Source organism: Mugil cephalus, chromosome 15, assembly GCF_022458985.1.
Source record: "Mugil cephalus isolate CIBA_MC_2020 chromosome 15, CIBA_Mcephalus_1.1, whole genome shotgun sequence".
Lineage (NCBI taxonomy): Eukaryota > Metazoa > Chordata > Actinopteri > Mugiliformes > Mugilidae > Mugil > Mugil cephalus.
Window position 1 is genome coordinate 16459426 of NC_061784.1, and position 12082 is coordinate 16471507.

The 12082-nt window shown below is 45.0% G+C and overlaps 2 protein-coding genes across 4 annotated transcripts in view; one reads left to right on the forward strand and one right to left on the reverse strand.

The window, feature by feature from the left end:
- klf8 (Kruppel-like factor 8) overlaps positions 1-2776 on the reverse strand; it is a 70600-nt gene extending 67824 nt beyond the window's left edge. The window contains exon 1 of one of the 2 annotated variants that reach the window (XM_047607556.1): positions 2429-2776. In XM_047607556.1, the coding sequence (XP_047463512.1) occupies positions 2429-2455 (27 nt within the window). In that variant the 5' untranslated portion in view covers positions 2456-2776. The remainder of the gene's footprint in view (positions 1-2428) is intronic. The other variant, XM_047607555.1, reaches the window with a different exon arrangement.
- On the forward strand, positions 752-7899 carry rbm41 (RNA binding motif protein 41). 2 transcript variants are annotated; one of them, XM_047607558.1, is made up of 8 exons: positions 752-2359; positions 3609-3703; positions 4704-4820; positions 5359-5560; positions 5790-5994; positions 6325-6827; positions 7418-7565; positions 7663-7899. In XM_047607558.1, the coding sequence occupies exons 2-8, from the start codon at positions 3696-3698 to the stop codon at positions 7800-7802; spliced, it is 1323 nt and encodes a 440-aa protein (XP_047463514.1). In that variant the 5' UTR covers positions 752-2359; positions 3609-3695; the 3' UTR covers positions 7803-7899. The 2 variants fall into 2 exon arrangements, with proteins under 2 accessions (XP_047463514.1, XP_047463513.1); XM_047607557.1 differs by lacking the exon at positions 752-2359 and adding an exon at positions 3016-3272.
- Positions 7900-12082: the final 4183 nt, after the last annotated feature.

A 12082-nucleotide genomic window follows, 5' to 3' on the forward strand; every position in this document is an offset into this window, starting at 1 on the left:
AGTACGGTAAAACTGACCCGAAACACCGTTTACAATGAGGTATTTAGAAACACTAATGGGATTATTTCACCTTCCATAGTGGCTCTACCTCTGAGAAGCGTTTGTACAGCCACACTTCCCCCTGCTGTCTTACTCCCTCTTACAATGGTGGCAATTATTTCTATGTTACAGTCTGCTGACTGTTCCACAAATACCAGGAAATCCAGAGTTGCTCAAGTGTGAAATACACTGTTTGAGCGAAGCGAGCTGATATCAGCACCGTAAGTCTGCTAAACTGTTATGGCCAATGTTTCCTGGAATGGATCTGCAACAACGCAAACATTTATCCTGACAGAGATGGACACGAAGCAGGTGCATGCAATGAGCGGGGATTATTCCCAGGAAAATGTTTTAAAAAATCTCAAATACAATATATAGTCCATTAGCAATGAATTAAATAAAAACGAGCTGCACAGCGACGACTGAACAGGAAAGGGCCGACGTCTTTTGAGGCTTTGTCGCGCACAAGCGGACTGATCAAACATCTCTGTGGTGTAGAGTGCAGCTCGCACAAAAATGTCACGTTGGCTCGGGGTGCAGACACGGTGCACCTGAAGCAGCGGCCCCCCCCTCCCAGGTTCGGTTCTCGGCTGGGTGGGACGGATCTGTCCGCTTGAGCCTTTGCTGGCCCTCTGACTGGCCTGCTGACCACCAACCAGAGGGCTCCTACCCTTTGTCGAGGCCGCACGTCGTACGCTACCGTTGCTAGGTTTGACAAACAATGACCATGCAGGGGTCCACTGCCATGGAAAAGCCTTGAAAATCTGTAATAATAGAGGTAATGTGGAGGCGAGACAGCTAACATTAACAACCGCGCTGCATAGGAAGATATTGTCCGAAATTTAACCAGTTTTCAGCTTCATGTGTTTCACATTTTAAAACAATCAGAATTACAAAGATTGAAGGTTTGATGGTAGTTGGGAGCTTGAGTCTTCTGGTCGGTGGCAAACAGACCAATCAGAAGGCCAGTGAATGGTCGATTAATGTCTCAAACATACGAAATAAAAGAGTTGAAGACATTGGATGTGTTTCTTGCTTTCAAAGTATATTTCATTCATTGTCTAGTACTTATTTATTTTCTTTCCTCACGGGAGTGCTGAGCCTATCCCTGCCATCATTGGGCAACAGGTGAGTGGGCAAGAGGTGAGTACACCCTATACGGGTTGCCAGTCTGTCAAAGGGCTGGCACGGAAAAACAAACAACCGCCCACACCAACATCCACACCTATCTATGGTCGATTAAGGATAATCAGTTAACCTAATGAGCGTTCCTAAAGCGTTTCTGTGTGCCTGTGTCTGGCTGCTGGGGGATGTCTGCTGCCATCAATGAGTGTCATTGCTGTGGGATTCGGGGGTCTGGTCTAGGTCTAGGCTGGTGCTACGTGTCTAAGTGACATCCACATGAATGAACGCCAGGTCCGAAGGTTTCCCAGCAGAACACTAAATTGTGACAATGTTATTCGCTTCTCCCGTCGGTGGTTTTAATGTTGTGGCTGATCGGTGTATATAGTACATGGTGTAGTGGTGAGACGGCACCTCTCCGCACTCAAAAACAGGATGTGACGGCATCAATGCTCCACTCCACACAAAAGCTACAACACAAGAGTTGAACATCGAGAACATCAAGCGGCTGGAGTCAATCACACACACACACACAACCCATGTCCAAACGCATCTCATGACACCACCGGTCGGCCACGCAAATCTGCAGATCAAAGTTCTTTGTTGAGGAACTTCCATCATCTGCCCTGCAAAGTGAAGCTGCAGCTGGGGATTGTCAGCCCTGTGTTCCGTAACAGTCAGATCGCAGCTTTAATTCACTTTTGCGCGCACCGAGGCTGACTGACACATAAACACACTTGTGCAGAAGCATCTCGAGGCAGGAGACGGCATCAAGGGCCCCGCGCAGAGTGTAGCCAGAGGCAGCGCACTTGGCTGCCACCCAGGGCCGTGTGTTTATGTGGCTGAAAAGAGGCCGCTGGCCCTTTAAAAGCTAAGATGGTGTCCTGCGAGCTGCAGTCGCTACCTTCCGTTTCCTCCCTGCCTCTCGGAGATCACAGAGCGTTTAAAATTGAACCTGAGCTAACCTCCAAGCGGAGCCGGACACGGAGGCTTGACAGTTATCTCGCAGTGATGTTCTTGCAGCGCAGACAGACGACGCTACGAAACTCTTCCACCAATTGCAAGACGAGCCGCCTTGCAAGGATACACTTGTAACTGCTGCAAACACACACAGGGCACGCTCACTGACATTCATCTATGGCACATGTTGAGCTGACAATGTCATCTCTGCTTGTGCACAGGCAGATCAACCACACAGGTGGATGTTTCTTTTTTTTTTTTTTTTTTTTTCTTTGTCGTCCCCCATTGTCCAATAACGTGCACTTACTTTCTTGTTACGGGTCTCCGTGTGCATCTCGGTTGCCGGAGCGGTGCAGCGGCGGAGGGGTGGAGCAGCAGGAGCAGGAGGGGGTCGGTCGGGGGCTTTGGGTGTAGCTCTATCTGAATAAGAACTGTCAGGGAGAGAGAGGAGGGCTTTGGAGGGGGGCTAGTTTTCCACCTTTACAGTCAATTTTCGGGATATAGGAACACGATCCCTGCCTCTTCCAGTGCCTCTTTTCAGTTCATATCCGCAGCGTCGAAGGCTCCCTGCGCTCCCCCCCAAAAACAAACCAGCCAGTCTCTCTGTGTCTCTCCCTCTCTCTCTGTCGGCGTGTTGTTGCCGTGTATTGAAGGGCTGGGCTCTCTCTCTCTGCCTTTTCCTCCTCCGCCTCTCCCTGCTTGTGACCCCACCCTGCGTCCCCACCCCTCATCTCTCTGTCAGTCAGGAGCTGCGCAGCCCTGCAGCCCTGCAGAGGAGCGGAGCGGAGCCGAGCTGCCGGCGACCCGGGCGGGCGGGCGGGCAGGCAGGCAGGCCGGCCGGCCGACAAGGCAGACGGGAAGGCGAGAGCTGCAACAGAACCGCGCACTAAAAAAAAAAAAAAAAAATATGCAGGAGGGGGGGAATCTTTAATTGCATGCAACCGGCGGCGCACTCTCTTCTCATCCACACACCCTCGCAACTATCAATGCATCTCTGCAGCTCAGAGACGGTGAAGAAGAGAAGCACCCATGTCACCTTACTGACGTCAGCCAGCAGGCTAATTGAGGACACTTGAGCTGGGTGGGGAGGGGGGGAGAGGGAGCAGGTTATATTTTCGGAGAGGCGCTACGGCAGCACGGCTTAAAGAAAGGTAGTCAGCGCTAATGATTAAAGGCGCGCTTACAACCACACCCTCGGCAATAAAGCGGGGTGTGGCGCATGAGAGGACTCAATGTTCTTTTATTCTCTGCAGAATTGGACGCGGGCGAAACATGCAGGGAGCGTGTTACGACTGATGTGGATTTGCACAATAAATCAAACCACTAAGAATAAAAATACAGGCCTGCTCTCAACGTGCTTCGCAATATCAATATCGGCTTTTTTTGTTCAAAATAATAAATACATTTTTTTACATATGCAAATACAAAACGCTCCTCGTATAATATTTCATATATATACAAATATATTTGTTATTCTTTTCAAACAGCTTGTGGTTTATTTCTGGCTCTGGCCGCGTTTATGGACTACACCTCCCATGACTCCATACCGGAAGTAACCGAACCAAAGGGGAAGCATGAAAAGGTAAACATAACTTTCACTCCTCAGTGTCACAGAGTTGTAATTTCAAAGAATGGAAACAATTAAGGTAATTCCGGTTTGGTTAAAGCTGTTTTTAAAAGCCGTATTGCGACAAAATTGAGATTCAAAGCTGCCACGTGCCGTGACATCTGTTGTCATGGAGATCGCTACAACCGTGTAGCGTTAGCTTGTCTGTAAGGTAGCAAGTGTATATTTTGCTAGTCATTATATTGTTTTAAATACGTAAATTTTATATTTTATTAACCGGTTCTGTTGACATGTAGATTCTTCGTCTGGCTATTAACGGCACCCTGTGCGAACGGGTCTTTTTTTTTGCTTTTGTTTACTTTTTTTAGAGCGTCAATTAAATATTGTAGAAGTACGTTTACGTTAGCCTCATGTTGAACTTCCCCAGAGATTCTTAACGTGTTTTCAGCAGTTATTTGCTCACACGTGTGCGTTTGGATACATATCTTCAAATATTCTTTATAAAGACAATTTTATTTGGCGTCATTCCCACTTCGCACAGGTACATGTAGCTGTGATTTTCCCGAGTTTTCTTGGTGGCTGTTTGTAATATTTACATATAGCAATATGCTAAATGGAGTCCTACTCAGAGAGAAAGAAGGAAAACTGTACAGAACAGAGAAAATACATTTATATTTTTCAGTTTAAGGATACATCAATGAATCATCTTGTAAGCAATAAAGGGGAGTGCTTGGAGGTGGTTCAGACCCATAAGTACCTGTGTCCACAGCCGGATCATGAGCTGGACCGATCAGCAAATAGACAGACATACCCATTGACTCATATTCCCAAAAAATTCAGAGCCGTCTCTGTTTACTCAGGAGGCTAAGGTTGTTTAATATCTGCCTGAATCATTCATGAATAATGTCCACCACCCTCTTACACGACACCACAGCCTGGCAGAGAAGCTCGTTCATGACACAACGCTGTAATACTGTGTGATCGTGTTTGTGTTTGCGTCTCTACTTCCTGTCAGAGTCAGCCGGCAGCCCTGCGAGGATGGCCCACTGCTGGAGGAGCAGGAGACGGAGGGCCAGCGGCAGCTACACAGCCTCCTGCTGCAGCAGCTCCACACTGACGTCGACATCGACCGGTTAGAAAGTGTTTTTATCTGTAGGGAATGGATTCGCCCCAAAGTATCACCACATGTTGTCTGTAGAAAGTCACAGCCCAGTCTGAACATTTACAGGAACTGCATGATAAAACACCACAGACTGAATGGATAGAAGAGGTGTGAACTATCTACATTTCTTTCAAAATCAAAAAAAAACATCTGCCGAGCCCAGAATAGATGATACAACACTAAACCACAACATGACTTCTAGTAATTCAGTAGAATTCAAATAACTCTAACATATACTACAAGCTTGTATTTGGTGAAATGTGCAGGTTTCAAACTAGTTGTGACAGAGTATAAAATTTAGATAAATTGTCCTTTTTTCACATCAGCTCATTTAAGACTTTTACACAAAACTGTAAATTATCACAATATTTATTACACTGTATAGTTTGCAATTTGTTCCTTAAAAAAGTATTTAACAATGCATTCTATAGAAATAACAATAGCATAGTGGTTATTAAATTAAACAATGTACCTTGATCTCATTTTGAAATCAACTCTTCCCTCACAGATGTGTAGCCAAGAAGCAGTGCTTCGCCCCGGCAGCCGTCTATCGGCCGTTTGGGGACCAGGCGGCGGGCGTGAAAAGCCTCTCCCAGTTCCAGGCTCTGCAGGACGGAGAGAAGGAGCTGGCCAGTCTGCGCGAGCTGGGTCTCACTGAGGCTGAGATCCAGCTGTGGATGAACAGAGATGCAGAGGAGGCAGCAGAGAAGGTGAAACCATCTGTCGGGTTTGATCGCCGTTTCAAAAGTTCTCTAAACAAGCGCAGGCGCATGAAAACGCATGAAAGAGTGGAGTTTGTATACATGTATACATACTTTGTATACATGTCTATAATGTCTAAATTTACTCTTTCATTTTATGCCGGTATTTGCGGTTTAGAATGCCCTAATCTCTTTCATCGACAAGCTAATGTCTAACCGCACCTCTGTGCCCACACAGCTCCACGGTGTTTGTGCAGCACCAGATGCGAAGCAGCAGCGGCTGCAGGTGATTCAGGACAAGATTGAAGCCAGAGCAGCTCTCCTGGCCCGGCCGCAGCGCTTCTCCGCCAGCCGCCCGCTGTCACGCCGGGAGATGGAGATCGAACAAGCGCTTTTTCAGGGGAGCGACCGCCTCGGTTTCCTCACCGCGCTTTACCACCGAGGTACGGAGCGGCCGAGCCAAACGCAGCTCTGCTGGACGCTAAGATTGTGAATCAATGAAATAGAATTCAGAAAGAAAAACACACTCTTAGTTGCGTCAGATGTAGAACAGAGATGGAAACATTCAGTTTTAGAAGTCTGAGGCAACAGCTACAGTTATTTATATTAAAAATAAATAACTCACATCTGGGTTAATGAAAGCAGAAACCAGACTTCCAGTCTTAATCAATGAAAAATTTGAGGATGTGGGATGATAAGAAGATTTTAAAGTGTCATGTAAACTTGCCATGTTAAACACCTGTGATATGTCTGTTGTGTTGTTTCCATCACAGATGAAGATAACCAGGAGGGCCAGCGGGGGGCGTCGTCTTCTGACCCGTTGGATTCTCTCTACAGAGACGTTCTCCACAAGGAACCACAGGCTCCACCTCAGGACTGCGAGGGAGAATCACGTCTTTCCTCACACAGAACGTTACCCGACCAATCACAGAACTCAGAGAGAGACGAGAGACGATCAAAACACGTTTCCATCGATCAATCAGAACCGCAGGGTGACCAAAGTTCCCCGTCGGCCCAGTCTCAGTCTAATTCAGGCGCCTCGGAGCGGCAGGACGGAGCAGAGCAGACGCGACCCGCTGCTCCCATTCACATAGATATAAGCCAGTCGATCGGCAGTCTGCGCGGAGCTGCGAAGGAAAAGCCCGGCAGCCTGCTGACTGTCAGGGGACAGATCGAGACAGTCACAGATGAAGAAATCCTGGAGAACCGTGAATCTGAAGACGGGATCCGGAGCATCCCGAGGTTCAGGAACTACGAGCCGGGAAAACCCTCCAAGGTTTACACGTCTTCTAACCATTAGGCGTCCTGTGTTTTCCTTTACAGCGCTGACAGTTAACACACACTGAAAACGATTTAATCAATGAGGACATGTATTATTTATGTATATATATATATAAGTCTAAACATAGTCTACAGTCAAAACCAGTGCAGAGAAACAAACCTAGAAAATCTCTCAGTCCTTCCTCGTCCAACATGGCTGCTGTTTAGCACATTATCTCACTTGAAAGTATGCACTCCCATCTTGGTGTGTGGTGTGTTAGAGTCTCCTCATTCCACAATTAAAATGCAATTACATTCCTCACGCGGATAAGATCAGAGATAGTGGTGCTTTGAAGCACAATAATACACTCGTGGCACAATCCTCCAGCTTGAACATCTCAGAAAGTAATTAAATCATCTGGGTAATTAAAAACTTAAGATCTCTTCTAACTCACACCTTTCACTCGATGATGAATGTAATATACCATGTGATTAGATACCGAACACAGTGGGAGGACGATTTAAGAAAAGTTTCTCAGCGACTCATCATTTTGTGCCTGTGACTTATTTTTTTTTTTAGTTTTCCGTTTGTTTTTCTCGCTGCAGATTCTGTGTGTGAAGAACCTGAGCGCACAGGCGTCGGTGGCCCAGCTGGTGGCACTGTTTTCCAGATTTGAGCAGAAGGACGGGCCTCCCGTTCTTTACCGGCTGCTCACGGGCAGGATGAAGGGTCAGGCCTTCGTCACTCTGCCAGGTGAGAGGGAGTGCCGTGTCTGTCGTTGTCGTTGTGATGATCTTTGGAGCATCAGCTCTCTTACGTATTGGGCCAATTTGTTTTTCCTTTTTGGCAGACGCTGAAACGGCCCAGAATGCCTTGCAGTTGCTCCACGGATACCGGTTGCTAGGGAAACCTCTGGTGGTTGAGTTTGGCCGTGAGCGGCAGGAAGAGGAGAAACAGAAAGAGAGGGCTGAACGGGAGGAGAAGAAATAAATGACAATCGCAGATCCTTTCAAATTGATTATTTATTTTGTATGTATAGAGAGAGACCTTTATCCCCTGTGTTTATGTCAATAAATGCATCAAACCACGTCTTTTGAGGTTATTGGATTTGCTTGTTAATTACTTTTTTTTTCATCTCAGTAATAAAGTGTTCTCGCTAACCTAAAAGGACCCAGAGGAAGCTTGTGACAGATTCTTTCATTCATACACTTCAACGTTTCCTCTTAAGATTTGGTGTGTTGTGCTTGTTTTCCTGGCATTTACCTCCTGTTTTGTTTCCACAGTTTAAAGAGAATGGAAATCCTTGTTAAACTTGTCAAAGGTTTCTATTTATTTCTACATTTTGCTCTGATTCTGAACCGCAACAAAACACAAGGGAACTATTTCACCGTTCTCTGACAAAGGACTTGATCAAATGAATGTTTCTGAACACTCATAAAGTTTCTAATTCTGATCAATAAATGCAGACATCCTTAGTCAGACTGATGCATTATGGGATAGCACGAAAGAAGAAGCTGCTCAGATTTACTGGTTTAGTTATATAACACAGTCCAGACGAGACATAATGTGTTATAATTTGTGTTGATAGAAAACATCTTCCACTGGAATGTACATCTAAATTAAGCATGTTTCTTTTCAACACTAGGTGGAGACATTTAGTCATAAAGGCCGGGAGAAAACTTGTTCAGGAGAAGAGCGTCCACAAAGTTTGAAGTCATAACGCAGATGACGCTTTTAAATTCTCTCCTCATACTGGTACAGTTGACATATTGCAGGACTGAGTGGTGCAAAATGTAAATAGAGGAGAAGTTTGAAGATCTGAGATGGATAGATAGATTACTTTATTCATCCCCGAAGGGAAATTCAGGTAAATTGGGTAAAAATTAGGGCAGACCTAAGAGGAGGTAAAGTGGTAAAGCATTGAACTTCTACGAGCAAAACATCCCATTAACTTGGACTCAGCTCCTGACGTCCAACCCAGTAGTTAGTGTTTGATCGGTACGATCATTAAGACGCACAGTGAGCGTGGAGACAGTGTGTCCATTACACGTGGAGAAATGCAACAAACCATAACAGGGTCCGCAGAGGAAAACCAAAAGCAGCGATTGTCACAACTTCCATGCTCACTGGTGCAGCTCCAGAAGTTACTGAGGCAACTCCAAAGTTATGTGAGCTGGCTACCAAAGGGCCCGTCGCCTCTCCAGAGGTGCCTGTGACAGCTGCCAAACCACCTTCCACATCCTCTACCTTGACCACGCGGCAGCCTTCAGAGGATAAAGCACATCCAGTTCTTCAAACGCCGCGCAGCCAACACAGCCAAGAAAACGCAGGCAGCTGTCCAAGTTGAATGCACCAGTGCCTGGAACTGGGACGATGGTGCGCTTCAGATCTCTGAGCTGGAGTTTCACAAACATCTGGGCAACAAGACAAAGGGGATTTATTCCCTGGAACAAGACAAGGATGCTCTAAAAAAAAAATAAGAAGTAGAGCAGATGAAACAACTTCTTGCAACCCGAGCGAACGAGACAAAAGAAGACATGACTATCCTTCATCGGAAGTTCTGCAAAATGGAGACAATGCATGGAAATGCTTCCCTGCACGTTCAACAGCTCAAAGAAGTTTTCAAGACAGAGGACAAAAAGGAAGGCAGCTGAGCGCTGCCTGCAACAACGGACGGAAGAAACTACCAGAGTTAAAACAGCTCAGGGATTGTCTTGTTTTCATCATTTTGTGTTTGTCTTTTTTTTTTTAACCTTCGTCCATTACCTGCTGGAATAAGCTGCAGACATCAACAGGGCAAACCATAGCCACCTACAGACAATCAGTGATAAAGCACAACCAATAAAAATAAAAAATGAAATACTTTAAATATTCAAAATGAGATGATAGAATCAGAGTTGAAACAAACTGAAGCCATTTTTCATGCATTTGTGCAGGTTATTGATAATAAGTTTTTATAAAATATGTTTGATTCTTTTACCAACCAGTAATCAATAACATGTAACACATATAGATTCTTTGAGGTACAACATCTACCTCACAGTGATTCTCTGAAACCATTTGTCTAAAACGAGTAAATAGACTATTAAATATCAACAGTACTAAATTGAAATTACACTATGTTGCCAGAAGGTGGCGCTATAAGCTCATTGGCTAAAAACTGCTGACTGGCCAACGAACTTTATCCGTCAGTTGACTGGATCACATCAGACCGAGGGCTCAGTTCAAGTTTGTACTTCTCCTTTTATCAGTTCCTCCAATACCAGCGATTAATCAGCGATCACATTTAAATACAAATTACTCTCAACTCAAAGATTCAAGAGTCTTTATTGTCATCATGAGAACATAACGAAATTTTGCAGAGACCACGGCTTAAAGGCACACACAAATACACCGACATTTTAATAACACTTAGACTTAAAAACTTAAATTAAAAAAATACTGTATATACAAGAAAATGTTATCAAAATTGTTATCAAAATGAAGGACATAACAACCAAAATAAGGTTTCTTCATTAATGTTTTTCTTTGCTGAGCAACTGTGAACATGGATCTTAAATCATTCATTTCTCAGGAAACAGCTGATGAGTTATTTGCACATTGCTACCAAATGAGTATCCGTGGTAACAGCTAAGTGTACAGTAATTTAAGAGCTGTCAGTCCAGACTGTGTGTCATTGTTGTCATGATTAAAAAAGATCATTTCCGACAGGTCGCAGGGGAACTCAGGGGAACTTCTAAACAACTAAAGGCCTCTGTTGCGTCGGCTAGCGTTAATGAACCCACCATGAGGAGAACACTGAACAGCCACGCTGTGGACGGCAGAGTGACAAGGACGAAGACCATGCTCTCAAACAAGAACATCTCTGCCCCTCTGCAGTCTGCTAAACATCAAGGTAGAATTATTTGGTTTAGCTGTACGTGGGCCAGGACAGCTTGTCGTCATTGGTGGATCAATGAATTCTGAATTATACCAGAGAATTCTGCAAGAAAATGTCAGGACATCTGTCCGTGACAATCTGAAAAGAAACTGGCTCATGCAGCGAGACAATGACCTCATGCTACAACAGTCTGCTTAATAAAGGGCTGATCATAATTCAATAGAAATGTTGCGGAAGGACCAGGAAACCCACCAACATCTCAAAACTGTGTGTGTTTCCGTTCTGAGGAACCACAATTTTTTTTTTGAAGATATTTACAGATCAGATGCTACATTTAAAGTGTTGTCTCAGTTTCCTACCAAATATACAGTGGGGGAAATAAGTATTTGATCCCCTGCTGAATTTGTAAGTTTGCCCACTTCCATAGAAATGATCAGACTCTGGTTTTTATGGTTGTTTACTGGTTATGGGTATAGACAGAATATCAGTCGAAAATGCATAAAAAACACACAATCTAAAAGTTATAAATTGTTATGTATTTTATTAAGGGAAATAAGTATTTGATCCCCAAGCACAACACAAGTCAGTACTTTGTAGAGAAACCTTTGTTGGCAAGCACAGCGATGAGACGTTTCTTGTAGTTGGTCACCAGGTTTGCACACAGCGCAGGAGGGATTTTGGCCCATTCATCTTTACAGACAGTCTCTAAATCCTTCAAGTTTCTTGGCTGCCTCTTGGAAACTCGGAGCTTCAGCTCCCTCCACAGGTTTTCGATCGGGTTAAGGTCTGGAGACTGACTAGGCCACTCCATGACCTTAATATGCTTCTTCTTGAGCCACTCCTTTGTTGTCCTGGCAGTATGTTTTGGGTCATTGTCATGTTGGAAAACCCACCCACGAGGCATCTTCAGTGTTCTTGCTGAGGAAAGAAGGTTTTTGTCCAAGATGTTACAGTACATGGCTGCATTCATTGGCCCCATAATGCGGTGAAGTTGCCCTGTACCCTTTGCTGAAAAACAGCCCCAAAACATGATGTTTCCACCTCCATGCTTAACCGTGGGTATGGTGTTCTTTGGGTCATACTCACGTTTTTTCATCCTCCAAACACGGCGGGTCGAGTTAATGCCAAATAGCTCAACTTTGGTTTCGTCAGACCACAGCACTTTCTCCCAAGCCTTCTGAGTCATTTAGATGTTCACTGGCAAACTTAAGGCGGGCCTGTACATGTGCCTTCTTGAGCAGGGGGACCTTGCGGGCACTGCAAGAGTTCAATCCATAACGGCGCAGTGTGTTGCCAACTGTTTTCTTGGTGACGGAGGTCCCAACTGCTTCCAGATCATTAACAAGCTCCTGCCGTGTTGTTTTAGGCTGCTCCCTCACCTTTCTCATCA